This window comes from Crocodylus siamensis, chromosome 9, assembly GCF_052110815.1.
Source record: "Crocodylus siamensis isolate JL-2025a chromosome 9, ASM5211081v1, whole genome shotgun sequence".
NCBI lineage: Eukaryota > Metazoa > Chordata > Crocodylia > Crocodylidae > Crocodylus > Crocodylus siamensis.
In genome coordinates this window covers 27632044-27655783 of record NC_143403.1, presented here as the reverse complement: position 1 = coordinate 27655783, position 23740 = coordinate 27632044, and the positions used below count along the sequence as shown (strand labels likewise).

The window sequence follows — 23740 nt, the reverse complement described above, 5'->3', positions numbered from 1 at the left end:
AATGAAGTCTCACTCTGACCTTCTGTATGATTGATTCTGTAATTTAGTTTTCTCAGGCAGTGCCTGAAATGAAATGAAATCATGTTGAACAAGTTTTGAATACCCACAGTGCACCAGGAGAAGAAAAATCTGCAGCCCCAGAGGCTTGAGAGAGAGCAGCTGAACGATTTATCTCCATGCTATTATAGCCTTTGCCAGCATTCAACATTTCTTTTTTTTTTTCTTATTTGGCTTAAGTACTTAATTCTGCAGGTAGCTGTAAATGGGAAAATAAAATGCTGTTCAGATTTAAAATGACAGGACAGGAGTATGTGCAGGGGACTGATAAAATATCTTGAATAGAACTGACCTTTCATGTAGCTGAAAGTTACTGGGGGATTCATCCTCATAATTACCATATAGATTATTTTTATTTCTTTCCTGCAATGAAACATTTCAGAGAGCAGTAGTGCTGATTGAATGAAAATTGAACTTGTTAACATTCTTTTCAGCTTAGCCTGTTGTACATAACAGAAGGTTAGCTTTGATGAATTTCGAAATTCTCTTTCTGATATCTAAGAAACGGACAGTAAAATAATTGTCTCTCTTCAGTCTATTTTTTCCCTCTGTTATCCAAAAAAGTACAGATTTTACAAAAAAAAACTGATAATTTTACGTATATTGCTCAACATATTATATTTACTATTATAGAAATTATTATTTAAATTTGATGGGTATTTGATCCTGTTTATGTCTTACAATTGTGGCAATACTCTAATTATATTTAAGATTTTGCACAGGTATGCTGAAATCATGTTAGAATAAGATCATCTTTAAATACATTACAATTTAAATGTGGTAAGGTAGTCTAATATCAAACACATCATGATGGCTATAATTGAGACAACGAGAAGACGCATTTAAATACACCAAAAACTGATAATGTAGTCTTAAAGAACTGAATTGTAAGTTTTAGCCTGTTATGGAAGACAATGAATATACAACACAAGGAAAAGTAGTGCCTTTGACTTAAAGATCTAAATCTTATTGTGTTGAATCCCAAATTGCCAATTTAACTTTTAAGTGAATTAATTAACAAAAGATTACCAAGTTAAAGCTAAAAAACTTGGTTTCAAATGTCAAAAGGCTTGATTTCAAGCAGTTATTTACTGCACACATTCCTGTGTACCCATAATTCATATGTTTAATTTTCCTTTACAAAGAAACTTCTATATAATCTCTTTTAATATTCAGTTTATAAACTTATGTTTAGAAATCAGGAGTAAGTTTTCAATTAATACAGTGTTATAGCAATGTTGTTTAATGTGGTACAGAGAAAACAGTTTTTCATGGGTCATTAATGTGTTTAATGCCCGGAACATTCTATTAAAATAAGACCTTGTTATTGTTATGAACATGTTTATTGTCATCCTTAATTAAAAAAAAACTAATTTTGGAGGACAATAATTATTCACTCATAGAAATTATGACAATCTCTTGCCAAAAGAGATCTTTTTGATCAAGAAACTAGGTACCATCTAACTTCAGATTAAGATAACAGTATTAGTCCATTCTGTATTTGACACAAACTTCAGAAGTGGTAGCTGTTTAGTTTCTCTGTTCAAGAATTACGATACCAGGAGACGTAATCACAGAACTAAAAACTGTTAGTTGGCTGACTAACAGAAAACTAAATAATACTCTTAGAGTCCAAGGCAGTGACAGTTTTGTGAATTTTGGCACAAAAATGTGCCAAGTATATTGCAAGAATATGCCCTTAATGCTTTTTTTGCAATTTGTAGTTATTGCAAAATGTATTGTTATCAAACAATCATAATGACAGGCTGTTTTGAGTTCAGATTTAAGTTCAGAGTTCAGAAGAAAAACTTTAAGGTCTTGCTAAATTTAGAAGAAAACAGTTGCTATCTCTACCTAGGGTAACAAAAGTAACTACACCAGACAGCCACTGTGTTCTGATACACTGCAATAACCAGTACCACCTTTATGATAAACTAAATTCTTTAACAGGTCTTGTCATTCCCTAGTACCTAATGCCCTATGGTATATTTTAATTTGGAATGTTTTGGTAAAGATGGTCACTGAGTTGTGAGATGATTTTTTTCTTCTCCCCTTGACACAAGTTTAAAAAAATCAGGATTGAAAAAGAACCTGCCACATTAAAAGACTAACAAAAATCTAACTAAAATCAACTAAAAGAAAACCGTGACTGTCTTTTTAAAATACTTGCTGAATCAAAATGGAAATTGAAGCTGAAAACATTGAGATGAGACTCTCTGTTTATTATCACTTGTCTACACAGACTTCAGCTATGAGTTTTCTCAGTAGCAGCATTTGCCTGATACATAACTCTTTAAACAGAAATTGTTGATGCTAAAATGTTAAGGGTTGTGAAGGTTAGTTGTTATCTCACTTCATCTGATCTGGAAAAATAAGTCCTATTTAGTTTTACTGGAGCAGGTCTGACTTGAGTCCAAGCAGCTTGAAACCTTATTTTGATAGGTGGATCATGAATGTATACAAAATGACAGCCTTGACTTCATATAGCTCACAGTCTAGGGCAGGGGTAGGCAAAATATGGTTGGTCAGATCTGGCCTGCCAGGCAATTTTATCCAGCCACAAGTACGGTGCCTACAAGGGCTGTGTGAAACTTTGGGTGCTGATCTTATTCAGAGGAGATTCGGCCCGATTCAGCGGCAAAATCTCTGAATCCAAATCGAATCAGGAGACCAGTGAAAAGGTCCTAAACAATTTGAAGCTCTTCAAATCAATTCAGAAAAGATTCAGAGATTCAAGCAGTCCCCACTCGCTGCCGTAGGGAGCTGAACCCAGAGTCCATGCTGGTAAGTAGGGGGTGGGGGGGGCCGGAGGAGGGGGGAGGAGACCATGGGGGGGACCTCTGCCAGGTCCGATCCCCTGCCTCCTCTCCCAGTGCCCCCGTGGCTACCCTGTCTGGCCCCAGCTCTTTAAAAAAAAAAAAAAAGGTGAAAGAAAAAAAAAAGCCTCTTGCACTCTCTGGCTGCTGCTGTGGCTGTCAGGGCTTCTCGGGACTCGTGGTACACACCAAGAGGCAGTGGGGAGTGCCCCCCGCCTGGCAGCAGCCAGTGAATGCAGGCTTTTTAAAAAAAATAAAGAGTGGGGAGCTGGGGCTGGGAGAGTGGGCAGTGAGTGGGTGCTTGTGACAGAGCCCCCCACACAGCATGAGGCAGAGGGAGACAGTGGGGATCACTCCCCTGCCTGGCAGCAGCTGGTGAATGCTGGGCTTTTTTTTTTTTTAAAAGAGTGGGGAGCTGGGCCCAGAGGGGGCAGCCATTGATGGGTCTGGGAGAGCGGGCAAGGGGATGGGGCCAGTTCAGAGATTTGGCTGATTCGGTGCTGGGTGAATCTCTGAATGATATTTGGCTGAATTGATGTGAGAAAGTGATTTGAAAGACCAAATTAAATCACTGTCCCCCAAATCAGCCAAATCCAAATCTGCAGCAAAAAGTAGCCGCTTCGCACAGGCCCAGTGCCTACCAGTTTACTGCGTCTGGCCTGGCCCCGGGCTGCCCCTGCTGTGCTCATGTGGGGTTGAGCCTCACTCACTCCTGCGGGGGTGGTGCACACTGCACTCCCACCCTCACTTGCAGGCCCTGACCTTGACCCTGCAAGTAAGGAAGTGGTGGGAGTATGGGGAGTGGCGGTGGCAGTGACCAGGTGGAGGGAGCAGGTGGCAGCAGGTGGGAAGGCAGGGGGGAGGATAGAGAAACAGCTGGGGAAGGGGGATGGCAGGTGGGGAGGGGGAAGTGGTGGCAGTGGTAGGGGCAAGTGGGAGCAAAGTAGCAGCTGGGCGGGAGTGCAGGGCTGACAGGGACCCAGGGCAGGAGCATGGAACCTGGACTGGCTGGGGCATAGGGTCCACCTGGCTTTATCCTGTAGGGCTCGCATGAAGTTCCTGGGTTCTCCACCCAAGCCTCTGGAGGGAGCTCCATGCAATGAGGCCAGTGCCCTGGCCTCATTCACTGCTATGCGCAGGTCATGGGGCATGGTAGGGAGCTCCACACTATGGAGCCTGGCTATTTCCCCTACTCTCCCGTTGCTCTAGCCGAGCCCCATGACCTGCACAGCCATCTTTATCGCATAGGATTTGGGCACATGACTTCTGCATAGTGGAGCTGGTGGCCCTGCCACATGCAGTCCTGGGACTTGCCAGGATCGTATGTCACTGGGAGACTGCCTGCTGATGGCAGCAGGGGTTGTGCACAGTGGGGGGGACTTACTTGTTGGGGGGCACTACATGCACATCTTACCGTACACACGCACCCCTCATCCAACCACAAACCCCATACTCACCAATAGACACACCCACGTCACCACAACCCCCCCAAAAACCTTCCACACCATACCCTCCCCACCCCCCCAAACATCCAAATGCATACCTAAAGCCTCCTAAAACCCTACATACACAGGCCCCAACACACATACACCCACAGCTCTCTAAAAACCCCATACCCACCCATGTCCCCTCCACACCCTTCCACCCCTGCCCAATATGTAAGACTTCATTTTGAGCTATTATGCAATCCCCTTAACATGCACAAATCAGGACAAAAATATTTTTTGAAATAAAATTAAAATAAGTTACTCTAGATATTTGAGTTTTAGTATATAATTTGTTTTTTTCTGGTTCCAAGAGGGCAAGCCCCCTTCCCAGAAGGAGTACTTCTGGGGACAAGGGGAGGAACTTCAAGTGGCAAAGGTCAAGGGTTAGGGGCTGGACTTATGGTCCCAAGATGGTGACCAGGATCAGGGCACCTTTCAAGGGACGGGACTATGCTTGCAGTCCTAGACAGCTCACCAAAACTTGTTAAGCAGCCCTCCAGCTGAAATAACTGCCCCACTGTCTAGGGGCTCTCAGTCCTGGGATATATTTTTTTATGTAAGTGGTGAAGCTGACTTCTTATATTGTTGAGCTCTGTGGAAGAAGAGCAAAAATGCAAGCAGGACATGCATCCACATAATGCATGGAGCATTTTGTAATTTGACTGGAAAAGGCAACTTGCCATCTTTAAAATTCCCTACCAAAGCAGTTTAAAATGAGAGATGTGGATAGAATTCATAATTGGAGGAATAATAAAGCAAAAAGGAGGCTTTGGGTACAGACCATAAAGCCCTAATAAGACTGGTCCAGGAAGAATAGCAAGCCCAGACTGTAAGTCAACTGCAACAGTAGCAACACTTGTAGAAACATTTTTTTCAGGAACACTCTTATAGCTTCATTTTACTTTGTTCAAGATGGACCTTGAATAATAAAACTACCCAGTCATCTTTGAGTGGATGCCAATGTTGAGATGTCATTGTAGTCTTGGGATACATTTAGCTCCTTCAGCCCTGGGTAAAAGCACTGCTACTAGCCATCAGCACTAGGGCTATGTGAAGCTTCAGTCACTAATTCAATTCGGCAGAGATTGGCCCAATTTGGCGACCGAATCTCCAAATCCAGATTGAATCAGGAGACCCTTTAATCTCTCCGAATTGAATCGGAACCCTCCGAATTGATTTGAAGAGATTTGATGGTTAGGATGTAAACACAGCTTTAAATGTTTTTGCTTTAAATGTTTTTTCTGCACACCTCAAGGTACCAGGCAGCTCGTGAATGCTAAGATGCTGAGGTGGATGAAGTGCCCCCGTCCATTTCTGGGTCCGCCACAGAGCATGCAAGGGACCCCCTCCTCTGTCTCCCAGTTCAGCAACTGGTACCTCCTGGGTCTGGGGGGTCACCCAGCATCCCCCTGTGGTCGATTGCCAAGCTGGGGGGGTAACCATGGAAGTACTTCTGGTCCACATACTTACGGTCTACTTCCAAGTCTGCGGGGGCTCCCCCGCGCTCCTGTGGGACGCTCCATCTGCCCTACCATCCCAGTGTTCACGAGCCGCGCCTGGTATCTCGAGGTATGTAGAAAAAACATTTAAAGCTGTGTCTATGGCTGAATTGCAGATTCTCTGAATCAGCATTGAATCTTCATGTTCGGCAGAATCAAATCGGGACAGCAATCTGAATCGATTGAATCACTCTCCCCGATTCGTCCATATCCGAATCGAATACTGCCTGTTTTGCACACCCCTAATCAACGCTACCGTCACAGATTGATTTGGAATCCTGTGGGAAATAGTACTGGCAGTGTTTTGGAATTATCTTTCACATCTTACCAAGTGATTAGTGTACTAGACAACTTGGGGTTTAACATCTGAATTTTGGTCAGTGGAAGAAATTCTAGTTTTAATTGTTCTCAGTTTTTTAGTGGTCTGTTTGAGACTTGAGATTTATGTGCAGGCACATCAACTGTGTGGGAGCAGAGGTTTTACCACACAAAGGAGATTTATAAAGGAATTGAGTCATGAGAGGGACAACCACACATATGGCTGCATCACAGAAATGAAAGATAGTCCATGAGGCTGGTTGAAGAATCGTCAAAGAGAAAATCAGAGAAACTTGTGAATTCCAGGGAAGGCGCTAAGATACTCTGCCAGACTTTAGAGAGACAGCTACACCTCATAATGTCTCTTTTGTTTGTAGAAGCATATATATATAAAAAACTTGTTTTCATAATACAGTATAATTTTGCGGGTATATGTGGGATAACTGAAACAGAAAAAGGCAGGGCCCACCTGTTGTTTCATCTGTGTGTGGGGGAGAAAACTAAAACAGAGATAAAACTCTGTCCCTTTTAGTTGTACAATGATGGTAAGATATTTAGACTTGAGCACATCCCCATGAGTGGGAATATGCATTTCCCTAGGGATAGACAGCAGCGGCATGTGTGCCTCTGCTAGTTGTCCCCAGGCATGCCCCTGCACACGCGCTCTGGCACGCAGCAAATTGACTTTGGTAGGGTAGGGGAGGCTGAGGTCAACACCTGGGCTGGCCCCAGCAGCATTATCTGAGGTCCTGCGGGCCTCCCAGGTTTCAGCAGCAGCGATCCAAGCATGCAGAGTCTGGCCAGCAGCTGGAGCAGGCTGTGGCTGGCCAGGCTCCGGTTTCGGGAGGTGCACACTGCAACCATGTGCACTGTGCTGTGGTTTTTTTTTTTTTTTGGGGGGGGGGGGAGGGAGATTGATTTTTTTTTTTTTTTTTTTTACATTGGGATTTCCCGGTGTCAAAAAAACCTGCTGCGCTGCAATTTAGCAGCAAGGCAAACGCATGCACATGCATGCTCACGGGCATGTGCCCACTGAGACCTCTGACACATCAGAGAGCGTACCATGCCTGTCTGAATAAAAAGGAAAATAGTGAACTTGCAAGATTTAATGCACTCTAAGTATGTTCAGACAGCAGAACCTGTGTAAGCCTTCTGCATGCAGAGGAACTTTTGGATCCATTTTGCAGCCTTAATTCCTTAGGAATGAAAATAGCTTGCTTGTTATCTTAGTTCATTAATGTGAGATGAGACTAGGTAAACTTTAATGTTCTCCAGAGGCATAAGACAGGGTCACAGCTGTGGAACAGGAGATGTTACTCATACTAGAACTTTTAGTATCCACAGTTTGACTGGTATCTTATTAATCTGTATATCTGAAAACATGAATACTTCTTGAATGGTGGCAGTACTGAGCTAAGCTCTGTGTTGTATTCCATAAAGCAAGGCTTTAATCTGTGACAGATAAAAACATGCTGTTAGTATGATTTGATGGACAGACAAATTTAAATCTTATAAAATTTTGATTAATGGATTCTTTTATCTGTATTTTAGTTGTGGAGAAAGAGAGCATTGAGGATTTCCCTCCAAGATATGCTGACTTGCCCAAAAGTAATATGAGTAATTTACTGGCAGGAATAACTGATGTTTTTGCTTTTTATATTGAAGTGTATTCAACTTAAATTTATCTGTTGGTATATTGCATCAGCTTATGTTATGTTGACAGTGACAAATATGAAGACAAATACAGAATACAAGGTATTTTTAGTCAACCTTCTAAGCAAGGCATATTTTGTGTACCCACGAAGTTTTGAACACACACACACAATTTAACATGCTTATTTTTGTGGGAGTTTCCACCACACCTTCCTTGAAATAGACCAGTGGCTGGTTCTGTTCCTACATATTTATGCAGGAAAAATAATTTGGACTCAGTCATGACTTCGTTTTTCTTTCATTGAAGACTCACAGTGGAAGTGTTGCTTATGTAAATTAATCAAGATAGTGTCCATTGGCAGTAATGTCTTTTTGTAGTGTCAAAATGTCAGGTTTGTCCTATGATATTGTAAAGAACAATTTTTTAGCAATTGATCCTAAAATTAAAAATTTTACTTTAAAAATATATAATATTGCATGTTTATGGGGGGAAAATATTTGTAGAAGGCCAACGGAAGCTTCATTGCACTCAAGTCACCCTCAACTTATAGTAGAAAGTGGAAATTAAATAATTTCTATAAGTTACTGCTGGCCCTTTCACTGGGTGAATGTCACCCTTTGCTATTAAAATGAATATTAAATTGCAAACGTAATTTTTTGTTGGATATTTAGTGAGCTGATGTCAGAAGATCCAAATAAGTTTTATTATTTTGAGCTAGTTTTCCCTTTGGGTACCTAGTATTTTTTCTCTGGCTAGCTTAGATTCAGTAACATTTGAGATGTACTTTCCAAACAGCGTATACATAGAAATTTCAGAGTTTTTGTTACTTGATATTTGGTTTGCTTGCTCTCCAGTAGAACTATAATACTAGCTACTGAGAAAAATTAGTATCTAATGGTATTTGGCTGTGTTTTTGGCCTACCGTGCAAAGATTAGGTGTCCTGTGGCAAGACTTGTTTACTGGAGCAACATCAAAATATCAGAGTTAAGAGTTTGGCATAGATTTTTTATTTCCTGTATATTTGAAAGATGACGACATTTTTTCTTTTTGAACTTATTTTTCATTAGGATATCTTTTCTTGAATTTAGATGGAAGGTAGCTACATCTCAGTCTTGCCAGTAGAAAGCTGGCAAGGTGAGAAGGAAAAGCTATATAGCTTTCCACTAAATCTTCATTGTGGAACATGTACTGGAGTCAGCAGCATTGTATTATTGCAAAGCAGGTTATAAAATGGGTTCAGGAATCTGTTAGTGTAATGGCTGAAGATCCTCTTGATTCCTCAGATCCTACCTTCTCTGCATCATACTCAGGATAATGGTCCTGGGTTCTGGAACTACGAATGAAAATGTTGACAACTGAATTTTGTACATAAATATAATAGTCTCAGAGCAGAGCTTTATAGGTAAAATACATTGTGCCCCGCACTGGCTTACCTCATCTTCAGTGCACTTGAAGAGGCCAGGAAGCAGGATTTTCTGATTCCCTCATAATAGCATCTCTTCTGTAAATATATTTGAAGTGCTTAAGTAGAATAGTGATTTGTGTGAGAACTAGCAGTATCTGTCTGCCTTTGGCTTTTATTTTACACCAATTTGTACCCCCTGAATTTGACAGTTAATGTAAGTCTAGTCTATAGAAGCTTAGGTGATGCTCAGTTTGAATTTTGCATGATTTGGGGTCACAATCACTTAGCTTTGCATAGTTTCATAGTAGCTAGAGTCGGAAGGGACCTAGGTAGATCATCTAGTCCGACCCCCTGCCTTGGCAGGAAAGAGCACCGGGGTCAGATGACCCCGGCAAGGTGCTCATCTAACTTCCTTTTAAAAATCCCCAGGCTAGGAGCCTGCACCACTTCCCCTGGAAGCCAGTTCCAGGCCCTAGCCGCCCTGACTGTGAAGTAGCGCCTCCTAATATCTAATCTAAACTTACCCTCCGCCAGCTTGTGACCGTTATTCCTGGTCACTCCTGGCAGCGCACGGGGGAACAGGGACTCCCCCAATACCTGCTGATCCCCCCTGACCAGTTTGTAGCAGGCCACAAGGTCCCCCCTTAACCTTCTCTTGTGGAGGCTAAACAGGTTCAGGTCCCGTAGCCTCTCCTCATAAGGCCTGCCCTGCTGACCCCTGATCATACGAGTGGCCCTCCTCTGAACTCTTTCCATATCGTCCACGTCCCTCTTGAAGTGTGGCGCCCAGAACTGGACGCAGTACTCCAGCTGCGGCCTGACCAGTGCCGCATAGAGGGGGAGGATCACCTCCCTGGACCTGCTCGAGATGCATCTGTGGATGCATGACAGGGTATGGTTGGCCTTCTTGACTGCTTCCCCACACTGCCGGCCCATGTTCATCGTGGAGTCAATGACGACTCCAAGATCCTTTTCCGTCTCCGTGCTGGCAAGAGGGGAGTTCCCCAACCTGTAAGTGTGGTGCCGGTTCTTCCTCCCCATGTGCAACACCTTGCACTTATCAGTGTTAAACCCCATCCTATTCTCCTCCGCCCACCGTTGCAACCTGTCAAGGTCAGCTTGTAGCCTATTGCACCCTTCTAGTGCACCCACATCCCCCCACATCTTAGTGTCATCAGCAAACTTGAACAGGGTGCTTTCTACCCCCTCATCCAAGTCACTGATGAAGATGTTGAACAGTGCGGGCCCGAGGACCGAGCCCTGCGGAACCCCACTGCCCACGTCCTTCCAGGTCGAGAAGAACCCATCCACTACCACCCTCTGGGTGCGGCCCTCCAACCAGTTGGCGACCCATTTGACTGTGTGGGCATCGACACCTCAGTCTCCCAGCTTTTTGATGAGGACAGGGTGAGAGACAGTGTCGAAAGCCTTCCGGAAGTCCAGAAAGACTACATCCACAGCAACCCCTGCGTCTAATGATTTGGTGACCTGATCGTAAAAGGCCACCAGGTTGGTCTGACAAGACCTGCCACTGATGAACCCATGTTGGTTGCCCTTGAGCATGCATTCCCCCGCAAGGCCCTCCTGGATGTGTGCCAGGATAATTTTTTCAAAGAGCTTACCCGGGATTGAGGTAAGACTAACTGGCCTGTAATTTCCCGGGTCCTCTTTTTTTCCCTTTTTGAAGGGATCTTTTTGAAGATAGGGACCACATTTGCCCTCTTCCAGTCCTCCGGCACCTCACCAGAGCACCACGAGTACTCATAGAGCCACGCCAGGGGTCCCACAATGACCTCGGCCAGTTCCTGTAGAACCCTAGGGTGAAGATCGTCCGGACCAGCGGACTTGAACACGTCCAGCCTCTCCAGAAGTACCCTAACTAACTCCTCGCTAACCCTTGGCCCAGGCGTGTCTCTCCCAGGGCCCGAGGGGGGCCCAGCAGGGAGGTGGCTGAACTGGTCCCTACTTAGGAAGACAGAGGCAAAGAAATCGTTAAATATGTTAGCTTTGTCATCTGGCGTGATGACTAAGTTGCCCATCGTGTCCTGCAGGGGCCCCATATTACCCGGGACCCTCTTTTTACCCCCTATGTTCAACTCAAAACCATAGGTTCATTCAAAATTGGCATTTTGCCTTAAGAGGTTCTTAAATAATTTGGCAAACCTGCTCTACGTTTTGAGTTGTATTAGGAAAGTCTTATATATATAATACAGAAACCCACAGTTTATACAAGAAACGGATATGTGATATTCTTCAGTATTTTGACAGAATTTCCAAAGATGTGTTCTGATTGCATAAGGTGTGTTGTTTCTGTTGTCTGTGTTTTGGGTACTAATGGAATTAGGATAGCACATAAGCCCACCAATTACTGATTTTCTTCTTTCCATGCATACTATTATTAGGAAAGTATTAATGATACTGTGGTTCTGTAGGAAGCATTACTGAGCCAATAAGCATATCTTAAAATATTTGAGAAATTATAGAGTTAAAATATGTTGATGCTAGAGGTGCACCAATATATTGGTCTGATATTGGATTAGCACCAATATAAAGAAAATAAAATTGGCTGTACTGGAAATTAGCCTGATGCAGCCAATAATTTGGCCGATAAATGCCTGTGCATACACACAGCTGCAACGAGCATGCAGACAGTGAGAAGCACAGTCTGGCAGCTTGGAGAGCTGCATGCAGCTGGTAAGTTTGTTGTGGTGGAAGGGGAGGGGGAGAGAGAGGGTGTGAGGGGCAAATCAACACCACCTGCATTGAGGGAGGGAGTGGGGCAGGGACTGGGGCAGGCACTGCCCAGCCAGGGCAGGGTGGGGGATGCAGGACAGAACCATGGCTCATGCAGTGGGGAAGAGGGGCGCATGCCCCCACGATCAGCATGGGGCAGGGGGGCTGCAGCTGCCAGCTGGAGGCAGGGCACTGCCAGGCTCTTCTCGGCCGGGGCTGCGCTTGGTGTGGGTGGTAGTGGCACTGGGAAGGTGGCTGCAGCCACCCCAAATTTAGCTGTAGCCCCACCTCAACCCCTCCTCCCAGCGCCGCTGCCACCCGCCTGGTGCAGCCCCGGCTCAACCCCTGCCTCCACACGCGCCGGGAAGAGCTGCGCTAGGGGGGCAGTGGTGGTACTGGGAGGGCAGGGCTGGGGACAGCTACAGTGAAATTGGGGTGGCTGAAGCCCCCCTGCACCTCTTCCCAGTGCTGCCACCTCCTGCCTCAAGCCCAGCCCCCACCAAGAAGAGCCTAGCGCAGCCCTGGATCCAGCTGGCAACTGCAGCCCGCCAGCCCCACCCTGCGCAGATCTGAGAGACACCCCTCCTCCCCATGCCCTTCTGGGGTGCATGCAGTGGTGGGACCCCCCCCCCATGCTTCCTGGATGAGCCACAGCTTTGCCCCGCCCCGCCAAGCTGAGCAGCATCTGCCCCTACCCCAGTCCCACTCCCTCCCTCGCTGCAGGAGGCATTAATTTGCCCTCTTTCCCCCCCATGCCCCTTTCCACCATAACAGACTTCCCAGCTGGATGAGAAATCGGATTAGCATCATCCGATATGCCTCCTTAAAAATTGGCTATTGGTATCGGCCCCCAAATCTCTACTGGTTTACGCCTTAGTTGATAGAAGTTTATATGAGGATAATGGTGTCTTCAAGTTCATTTTCAAGCTTAGAAGGGCTATTCCAAGGCTGGAGATCATAACAATTAATACTGAGGATCTGTTGTACCATCATACCACTATACCAAGCACTATAAGGAAATAATGCTATATGCTCTTCTTTGTTTTCTGTGAGTTCCTCCATGCATGGTTATGTACAATATTCCAGTGCAGTTGACAAAAAATGACACGCTCAGATAATAAAAATGGAATGCACACTCCATTATTCATGGTGCTTTAAATACAGATTGTGAGTATAATTTTGAATCTAAGTGCAGCAAATATATTATGGGTGGTTGTCACATGACAGGGTGAACTAATTTGTTACTAAATCAGAATACACAAAACCTTAGAAATTAAGGTTTTTTGTTTTACATACCATATTTTAAATTTCGTTTCCGTTAGTTGTTTCTAGTTAGGAAACAGTACTAAGTTTCCAGTTCTAGTTCTTACTACATTTTATTAAGGAAAAACAGCGAGGGAGTTATAGAGAAATAGAAAAAGAAGGCAATAATAAAGAAGTAGAAAAAACATGCAAGGTTTATACTGTTTCAAAAGGAGGGGCAGTTAAGAATTCATAGGCTTGTGTATAAAATTAGATTCTGGGTCAGTGTAAGTCAAGAGAATTTAGTTTCAATAAAATCATAGACTCAACCAAAATGACAAGACTTAAGAGTAAATCATTTGTAACTCAAGTCCTCATATTTTGTGATTTTGGTACAAAGACTGTGAAAGCCTGTTTTGTGTAACAGTAAAGGAGAGAGGGAATCAAGCCTTTAGAGGTAAAATACCTTCTGGAAATTGTTCTGTGCAATTCTGACTATTTCTAATTTTGTTTTAACAGCAATTTTTTCTTTAATGCAATCAAGTAGTGTCTTTAAAGCAAAAGAACTGGATTAATATGCAGAAAGTGCTATCCTATAAAAAAAAGACTTTGAAAGACTTTGAATGACTTCCAGATGCCACTGCCAATATAATTCTATATCAGAGTGACCCTATAGTTGCCAGTAGTAAATTTCATAGAAAGGTGCCCTGAAGTAAATAGGGAGTTTAGCAAGTAAGTCTGTTGTTTTGAGCATTTCTATATCAAATGCTCCATTTTTTTTGTCATGCATGTTCATCTCTAAGGAACTGGGTTCCTTTATTTTTGGGGGTGGAAGATATTAAAAGCATTTGAGAAATAAGAACAAAAACAAAGTCCAGGATCCAGCTGGCACCACCTAATAGAGCATGGGAAAGTTGGGGTAGCCCATGGGGGTCCTAAGATCCTGACCTAGCACATAGGATCTGGATTCAGAGCTTGTGGAGACAGCTGCAAGTGGAAAGCATGTGGCATACCTGGGTGCTTTGTGCTCCTTGATGAAAGTATGCTTTGGCTTTTGCAAATCCCATAAGTGTATATTCACTCAGTAAAGGGGAAGTTGTCACTGAGGGTCACCAAAAAAAAATAGAACCCCAAGGTCTTTTTGGTGCAGCAGGGGGAAATGGATGGCCTGGATGAGAGCTTAGGTGCAAGCCTGTTTCAAATAGATATGGAAAGATGGCAGAGCTGAGCACAGATCCTTCACTAAGGTGTCCTGACTCTACTACTCAGTCTTGCAGTGCAGCAGGAACCACGTTTGGGAGAAAAAATCTTAAAGAGATTCTTACCTGGTCACCTAAACAAGGTCCAGATTTTAAAAAATGTTCAGTAATTATCAGTTCCTACTGAGACACTTCTGGCCAGACTTTCAAAAGCTCAGTATCCAGCAGGGGGTGGTGTGGGGAGGAGCTGGGGAGACTATAAACTGAGTACTACAGTAAACTGCAGATTCATGAGGTGTTACAGTATTTCTTTGAGGATGCCCTCACCTGTTACTAATCACACTGTAGATTATTTACTCTGAAGGAATTTTCAAAATGTAATTTACTTCTCTCATGTCATTTTGTTTGGGCAATGATTAGTTAGATTTTTCAGTTGGTATATGAACTATTTATTGCCTCCAACTACAGTCTAAAATGATCCCCCCTCCATTCTTTTAAATGTTCTTTTCCTGTATATTGATTTTGTGTATGCACTTAAAAATGAAACCCAGTTGTTCATTATCACATTCAGACTCATTTTACCTTTAGGGTCTCTCTTTATTTGTAAATAAAGGGGGTATTGTACAGTTCTGTAGAAGAACACAGACCTTGCCCTTAAGAAATGGTAAAGATAGGGGGGGACACACACTCAAACAAATCTATGAGTATGGGAGACTCAAGTACAGGATGAATGAACTTGATGAGTGAGACATACTGTGTTAGTTTTGCATGCTTTTGGTTGCTAATTAAACCTATGTTCATTTATGAAGACTTGGGAGTTTTGAGGAGGGGATTATTTGAATGCACTTGAATGCTGTGGTGCCAGGTCTGTATAGGGCAAGGCAACATTCTCTACTAAAACTCCTTTAAAAATTCCACTTCAGTCTAAATTGTTTTTTTCACCTACTACTGTTAAAGGTAACAGCTATGAATAATTGAATGTCAGTGGAGGAAAAATGTTTATTTCTCTATTTTTTTTTCATTTTGTTTACTTTATTCACTTGACAGCAATTTGTGTCTAGTCAGTTGCAGTGTTTCCAGTGCAGGCAGTCAGTCCCTATTGTTTGCCTGGCTACTTTGCACACCAATCAGGGAGAGAAAAATACATTAAAGAATAGGGAAATGCGATTGCAATGTCACAAAAATTGGCAAGGGAAGTCCAAGGCAGGTGTTATATCTAAAGCTTAACTTGTTTAACTTGTGGTTAGCTTGTTTTTTAAATTGACTACATTTCAGACTGACAATGTCAATTTAGTAAGACTGTTAAAATGGCGTTACTGGTAGTATTATATTGTCATTGTTGGTTTTAAATATTATTTCCATCCCTTTTAGGACCAGAATCACACACCAGTTTCTCAATATCGTCAAGATCCTTCTTTGATCATGAGATCTATTGTCCATATGACTGATGCTGCTCGTTCAGGAATTATGCCTCCTACTCAACTGACTACCATTAACCAGTCTCAGCTAAGTGCACAATTGGGGCTAAATTTAGGAGGCACTAATTTGCCCCACACTTCTCCATCACCTCCTGCCAGTAAATCAGCAACTCCTTCGCCATCCAGCTCTATAAATGAAGAGGATGCAGATGAATCAAATAGAGTAAGTTATAGCATATAGTACAGTGAACAAGCTGCACATGTGTGCATGTGTAGTTTTAAACGGGTGTCAGTAAGAATACTGACTTTCAGCAGCTGTGTGGCCAGGTAAAATATACAAACAGTACAGTAAGAGAGAATCTGCTTGTGGCAATATTCATATGCTGTGGGTGACCTCTTTGCTTAGTAAAATGATACTTGCTTATGAAATGTACATCACATCTCTTTAGTGACTTTTGTGCCTTTGCATGCCTACTTCTTTATAAGGGATAAGGATTGTAGCCATATTGGTCTGTAGACAAAAGGAATTGGAACTCATGGTAGAGGTGGTATCTTTTATTAGACCAACTAGATATTGGCGGGGGGATATTTCTTTACAAGCTTTCAGGCACACAGCCTTCTTCAGGTACAAGAGAATGCAAAGACTGTAAAATTTCTCCTAGGTTGAAATGAAAACTCATATTTCACAGGAGAGCTGAAGGTGTTCTCCTGTTTGGAGAAACTCCTTTATAACAAATTTCTGACTTTTTATGAATGTGATCAGCCTCTTGCTTCATCTACTTATAAAAGTTTTGACATTTTAACATTCCTTGATATTGTATATTTAAAAATATATACATTTTACTAGAAATAAAAGATGACCTTTCCCTTTAAATGAAAGTTTTAGTATGCCTGGGGTTCATTTCCATTTAGATTAAAATAGAACTGTTAGCAAAGGGTCTATTTTAATCTGACATTCTGATCAGATCAACTAAACTTAGTACAGTGAAAATTTATTTAGAGGCCCAATCTTGCATGTCCCATGTGCAGATCTCCTGATGAAATCAGTGGGAATTGCATTGTGGAAGACCCACACTGTAGGGTCGTAAAGAATCAAAGTAAAATAAAATAGGGGAAACCCTTCCTCTATCCTATACCATTTGTGTCATCATTTATCCTTAGAACAGGAAAAAACAGTGGAAAATACAAGGAACAATACAGGGTACGTACCCCCCTACGACCCATGAAACTGCTTCTCAGAAGAATCTTGTATGCCCCAACATCAGGGGATTTTTTAGGAGAATTCATGGCCTGCATTTGGTGATTTATATGGATCTGTGAGGCTACCATTCCTTCATGATGGATGTGGATGGGAGCAGCTGTGGGTGTTCACAACAGATCTGTAGCAGCTGAAGAGTTGCTATTGCTTTGTAGCCTGAGGGAAAGATTCCTAACCCCTGACCCAAGCCTGAGTTAACAGATTTAGCTAAGGAACCAGGTCATGTTTCATACCTTCTTACTTTTGAGTTTCTATTGCTAAAATCTTGTCTATGTAGAAAACATATGCTACAGAATGTAACATGTATATAGCACATCCTGATTGTTTGTTTTTTTTTCACAGAAATTACATCAAGGGCATGCTTATGGGACTGAATCTGCAACCTTTATTTATATTGAATAGCAATTGCTGGTACATTTAGACCTTAGCAGCCAATGGTGTTAAATGCCTGAGCAAATTCTACTTAGCAGAAGTAAGGGTTGCAACCAGGATTTCAAAATGTTACCCATCAATTAATCTTACTCATTTGTTGTTTAACAGAACTGTGGCGAATTTATCATACAGAAATCGTCTTATTTGTGTTTCAAGTACTGTATAGTATACTGTGTAGACTCTGGGCTTTGTTGTTGTTTCTTAGACTGCTGGAGAGAAAAGAGCTGCTCCAGATTCTGGCAAGAAGCCCAAGACTCCGAAGAAGAAGAAAAAGAAAGATCCCAATGAGCCACAAAAGCCAGTGTCAGCATATGCCCTATTCTTCAGGGACACACAAGCTGCAATTAAAGGACAGAACCCTAATGCTACATTTGGAGAGGTTTCAAAAATAGTGGCATCAATGTGGGACAGTTTAGGAGAAGAACAAAAACAGGTAACAAAGAGTTGACTGCAGTGATGCATTAGGGTCTTGCAAGTAGTAAAATGACAATCTTTCTAACTAAATAGCAGATCCTCAGCTAGTATAGTGTTGCTGCGATGAATTTACACTGATTTAAATTGGCTGAGCAACTGTCCTCAGAGTAGCATCTTGTTTTATTACTCTTCAGATATTATCAAACTTGTATCCTACAATTTTACATAATTATTGTCTTCAAGTTTTTTAATTTTTAGTATCAGTTTGGAGAAAGCAACCCAATACCCCATTAAGACCATCTGTTTAATAATCATTTGAAAGCTTTTTTTCCCCTTAAATTCAAAAGTTATAACAGAAGAAGGGCACATTTGCTATTTCCTTTGATCTTCTTCATGAATCTGCGTAACAAAGCTCATGGGCACCAAAACTTTAAAGCCAATTCACTGTACTTCATTTCAAGAACCTAGTGTTTGAAATATTATTTATTATTCATTTTAAAATTTAGTACAGAATGTTGAATTTTCAGAGATCAGCTCTTCTTGCTTAAGGGACATTCTCTTTTCCATGCCCATGGAACTCCTATGCAGGAGTTTAAAAAATTACAGATTCTTGAGGGTCTGGTCTGTTGATAATTTTGCACAATTTTCATCAGTTGTTAATGGGAGTTATGCTTACTGGTGATGGAAGAAAAGGCCCTTTAATTCTAAGCAGAACAATGGAAAGAAGAAACAGGTCTAAGTCCTTGGTCTTTCATTACAAGTATGGTAATATGCAATATAGCGTGGTTTGGTGATGGATGTTTTAGTTGCATTCTTTTGTTCAATTAAAATCCCAGTCTTAAAAATATATTTTCTCAATCCTGAGATCTCCAATCAACCCTTAGTTTCCTCAACTTGGAAAGCTTATTTAGGCTAAGATATGAAAGAGACTTTTTGTGATATGCACTGTAAGATCTCCTTTGACGGTTTTAGCCTACTCTTAGTGATGCTGGCAATTTTAAGGTGAAGTATCAATACATTAAAGTAAGATGGACAAAAATGAAAGTCTATTGTTTCCTATATAAGTCAATTGGCCTTTTATGGTCAGCTGCATTGGGAACTAGGTTACATTAGTTTTGAGCACTTTCTCCACCCTTTGGAGAAAATAGGTTTTTCTACATGTGCTCACACAGAACACCTAAGAAAATCTTCATTGCTTAAATATATTGATTGGTTTTTGAGACCTCATTCCATTCTTATCTATATCAGCACATGAAATTTCACTCTTCCCATGCCTCTCTCTACCTCTTGTCAGGACAGTTTTTGCTCCTAGAGAGGTAAAGTATGCACAAAAATCACTAGATGGAGAAAGAAAGTATGACTCAGAAGTACTGATTACTAGCTCCCAACTATAACAATTTGTAGCAGTCATGAAACACTGTTCTGATAAAAGATAACAGTGTAACCAAAGGAAAACCTAAGTTACTGTGGTGAAAAATCCAGACAAACCTGTATTCACTTGCAGGTCTAGGTGTAGTGCAGGGCAGTGTATTTTCAGTGCAAGTGTATTGAGAGCTTTAAGGGAAGAAAAATCATATAAATCAGAGTATTTGTGGTCTGTGTTGTAGAGGCTAAGACAAGATGGTGCCTCTTGTTTCCTTTTATGTAAGTGAATGTGGCCCTATTCTGGTAAGAGTATATTTTTTTCACCATAAAATAATAAGCTGAAGCTGGTGCTAATTATTATGTCTTTAATAGGTATATAAAAGGAAAACTGAAGCTGCCAAAAAAGAATACCTGAAGGCTCTTGCTGCCTACAGAGCTAGCCTTGTTTCCAAGGTAAGTGTCACGGTAAACTAATGTTTAGCAATGGTTGTTTAAATGTGGGATTTTGTCATATGAAAAGTATATCTGGAGTCCCAGAGTTTCTTTAATATAATCCCCAAAGATTTTGTATAATAGCTTGAACTACATACTGTGCTTGTTTTTGCACAAAAATACTTTGCAACACTAATATCACAGTAATAAATATCAGACAGTAACTATACAAACTCACCTTGTCTGTGGTTATTTTTGGAAGCAAAAATAACTATGTTGCATGAAAGTAGAGTTTGGTCAGAGAAATTAGCCAGCTTTGAGAGAGTCTCTCTTGGTGCATAACTTTCCAAGGGGCAACTGGTCAAGAAGTGCAAAATATATTGGATGAGGGTAGGCAGAAGGTAAATCACAAGGATTTTTTTGCCGGTAGAGAACAGGAATTCAGTGTGATTGTGAATTTAAAACATTCTAGAAATGGACAAGCTGGCAGGTAGCCACACAGAATGCTATAACAGAGCCTTGTTAGAGAGACAAGAAAACTAACTTGCACTATGAAGCAAGACAGGTTGTATGTTCCACATAGGAAGGTGTTAAGTGTTCTAGGAAAATGCAGAAACAAAATCCAGACTCAAAAACTGGAAGATTATGCATGTGTTATGTGTGTTGGGGAGAAAGAGTTCATATAATATAATGTTATGTTGTCCTCAAAACAAAGATCCTTAATATGCTCAGTTTCTAATGCCAAGCTGCCAGCTGAATACCACTGAGGATATGGGCACTGGGTACTTTTGAAAATCTGACCCTAAGTTCTCTTTTTAAAATCCACGAAATCCTTTTGGACCAGCCTCTAGCATAACACACTGTTAGCACACTGAATAGTGCAGTGCCATGCAGATTCTACTTAGTTCTGTCACCAGATAGTTTTATTGCAAGAAATTTTATAATACGTATTTCTTATTTGCTGCTACAAGAACATGCCTACTCAGTAGTAGCCTACATTCATAGGATAAGTAGGTGGAAGGGAAATAGGATCATTACACGGTGTCTGTGAGTCTGCATGCGCGCGCACACACACTACAAATATGCAAAGTGTTGTATGACAATATCCTTGAGTTTCTTATCTTTAAGCTACCAAATTCCATACAGATAACTCCACTGATTTCAATAAGGGTTGAAAGAGTTTAGCAATGGCAGACACTAGCCTCTTGTCAAAACCAGAACTGGACCATGTACAATAACAGATTAATAAGGTGTGATAGAATGGATCATTGAATTTGAGCCCCAGGGATCTTTTCTGCATCCTGATTGATCTTTTTTCAATACAAAACAGCTTCCTTAAAAGTTGTGAATCTTCTTTTCATATCAACTACATCTCTTTTTGTCCCTTTAAGATGAAAGGATCCTTACATTGATCTGAGTAACACAGAGCAAGGCTCCCTATTTGTCTAACTGATGGATTTAATTTAATGATAGAAATTTAAAGAAGAAATTAGATATGCTTCCAGTAAAATAATATAAGTTGCCATAACTTATATTTGCTACATGAACCAGTATAATAATTATACAAATGCTTAGGATGTATCCTCTTTCTCGTTTGATGTTAAGCTGGTTACATTACAGTATATGATAAAAGAAGGGAACTGTGATGGTTATAAACCTCATAAAAATGATCTATTTTGTACCAGTAACAGCTCTTGAATCCCTCTCTCAATCACAGGCAGCTGCAGAATCAGCCGAAGCCCAGACAATTCGTTCCGTTCAGCAAACATTGGCGTCCACTAACTTGTCTTCCTCCCTTATTCTGAATACTCCTCTTTCCCAGCATGCAACAGTGTCTGCATCTCCTCAGACTCTTCAGCAGTCCCTTCCCAGGGCAATCGCTCCAAAACCTTTAACCATGAGACTGCCAATGAATCAGATTGTAGCTTCCGTTACCATTGCACCAAACATGCCAACAAACATTGCAGCCCCATTGATAAGCTCTATGGGAACAAATATGGTGGCAACACCATCTTCATCTCAAGTAAGCCCCTCAATGCAAACCCAGCAGCATCAGATACAACAGCTACAGCAGCAGCAGATGCAGCAGATGCAGCAGCAGCAACTCCATCAGCACCAAATGCATCAACAAATCCAACAGCAAATGCAACAGCAGCATTTTCAGCACCACATGCAGCAACATTTGCAGCAGCAGCAGCATCTTCAGCAGCAAATTAATCAGCAGCAAATGCAACAGCAGTTACAACATATACAGCTGCAGCAAATGCAGCAGCAGCAGATGCAACACATGCAACACCAGTCCCAGCCTTCTCCTCAGCAGCACTCCCCTGTAGCCTCACAGATAACTTCCCCCATCCCTGCCATTGGGAGCCCTCAGCCAGCACCTCAGCAGCATCAGTCACAAATACAATCCCAGACACAGACTCAAGTGTTATCACAGGTCAGTATTTTCTGAAGATAAATACTCTTGCTACACTGATTTGCATTCATCAAGGGGGGAGGGGCACACTATTTGGCTGAAAACTGTAAATTGTTGATGGTAGTTATGCAGGGATGCATAACAGATCAAATGATCCTCTAAAGTGTCTATTAGATAGGCAATAAAGAACTACAATGTAGCTGTGTATCATCTTTTAGCTGACTATAAATCATTTTGTTTAAAAAAAAAACAAAAACAAACCCACAAAACCTGTGCTCTTTTTCATGTGATGCCTTTTTTAATTTATTTAAGCTTTACCTACAATATGTGAATCAAATGGCTTAATAAATACCTGGACCTTCTGACTGCAAAATGGCCCTTCTGAATTATATAATAGTGAGTAATTATATTGTTCTTTCTCTAAAAGTGATTAATGCACTTAAGACGGTATGAACTCACAAAGTCCTTGAAGCACAGTTGTAACTACCTGTAAAATGGTGATTGGATTTCATACAGTCATATTTGTATGACATGAGTAGTTGATGGCATTTTTTGTCATAAAAAATCGTAAATCACAGATTTTTGCCAAAGCTTTTAAGTTTTTCTTTGATGTCTTCAGAAAAACAAATGCAAGTGACTGAACGTAAATGTTTGACCTATCTTTTCACTTTGATTTCTCCAAATAAACCTACCATGCTTTGTAACAAAATATATATTGACACTGTTACCCGTTATGTTAATTCCAGTTGCAAAACAAATGTGAATATTATATTCTGTGTTTAAGTGATGAGTTTCAGATTTAATACACTGTATTTTTAAAAGGGAAATGCACTTAAATAAAACTGTTATTACAAAAGCTAAGATTAAAAAAATGCAAGAGTTTTTAAAATGCTGTAATACCAGTAGAATATTTAAAATAAGCTCCACATCTGAATAATCATTGTAAATATTTTCTTTAAAAGTTGTAAGTTTTCATATCATGTGTTGTAAAGTTTTCATAAATGAGGCTTTAATGTAAACACTGGTAACATGAACTATTAATTGCTACATTGCTTATTGTGTTTTTATGCTGTTTTATACTTTTTTATGAGTTATGATAGCAGCAATTAAGTTGTTTGTATTTTGCTTATCTAAAATAAATGCTTTTATCTTGCTATAGAATAAACACATTTCAGTAAAACTCATGGGCTGTAAGTGTTTAATGCAACAACCAAAACAAGTTTTTGCTTTAAATGTACTTTCTTTAAAAAATGTGCTCGCCTTTCTTGATTTTGAGTTTGTGCAAATAGGTACTTTATAAAGACTGATAGTATTTGTTCAGGTTTTGTACAGTAAGTGCAAGTTCTTGTGTTCATAAGTGGAAAAACAGCATGTGTCTTTTGTGCTGTTTCTGTGAGGGGCAATATATATAGGAAATAGTGTATCAAATTATAAAACATTAATTTTATTTGAATTATAAATGCAAATATTATATTTGTAAACTACCTGAAGAGACAGAGTAGCAAATTGTGGTTGAATAGGATTATTTTGGGATGGTCATAAACAAATTCTGGATCTAAAACCTCTTGATTTTTGTTGAGTTAAAGATCCA

General features: G+C 41.0%; 1 protein-coding gene across 2 annotated transcripts in view; it reads left to right on the top strand.

The window, feature by feature from the left end:
• The window catches only part of TOX3 (TOX high mobility group box family member 3), a 106958-nt gene extending 84553 nt beyond the window's left edge, over positions 1 to 22405 (top strand). For both annotated transcript variants that reach the window (XM_090063444.1, XM_090063443.1), the window contains exons 4-7: positions 15783 to 16052; positions 17725 to 17952; positions 19671 to 19751; positions 21448 to 22405. In XM_090063444.1, the coding sequence (XP_089919570.1) occupies positions 15783 to 16052; positions 17725 to 17952; positions 19671 to 19751; positions 21448 to 22185 (1317 nt within the window). In that variant the 3' untranslated portion in view covers positions 22186 to 22405. The remainder of the gene's footprint in view (positions 1 to 15782; positions 16053 to 17724; positions 17953 to 19670; positions 19752 to 21447) is intronic.
• Positions 22406 to 23740: the final 1335 nt, after the last annotated feature.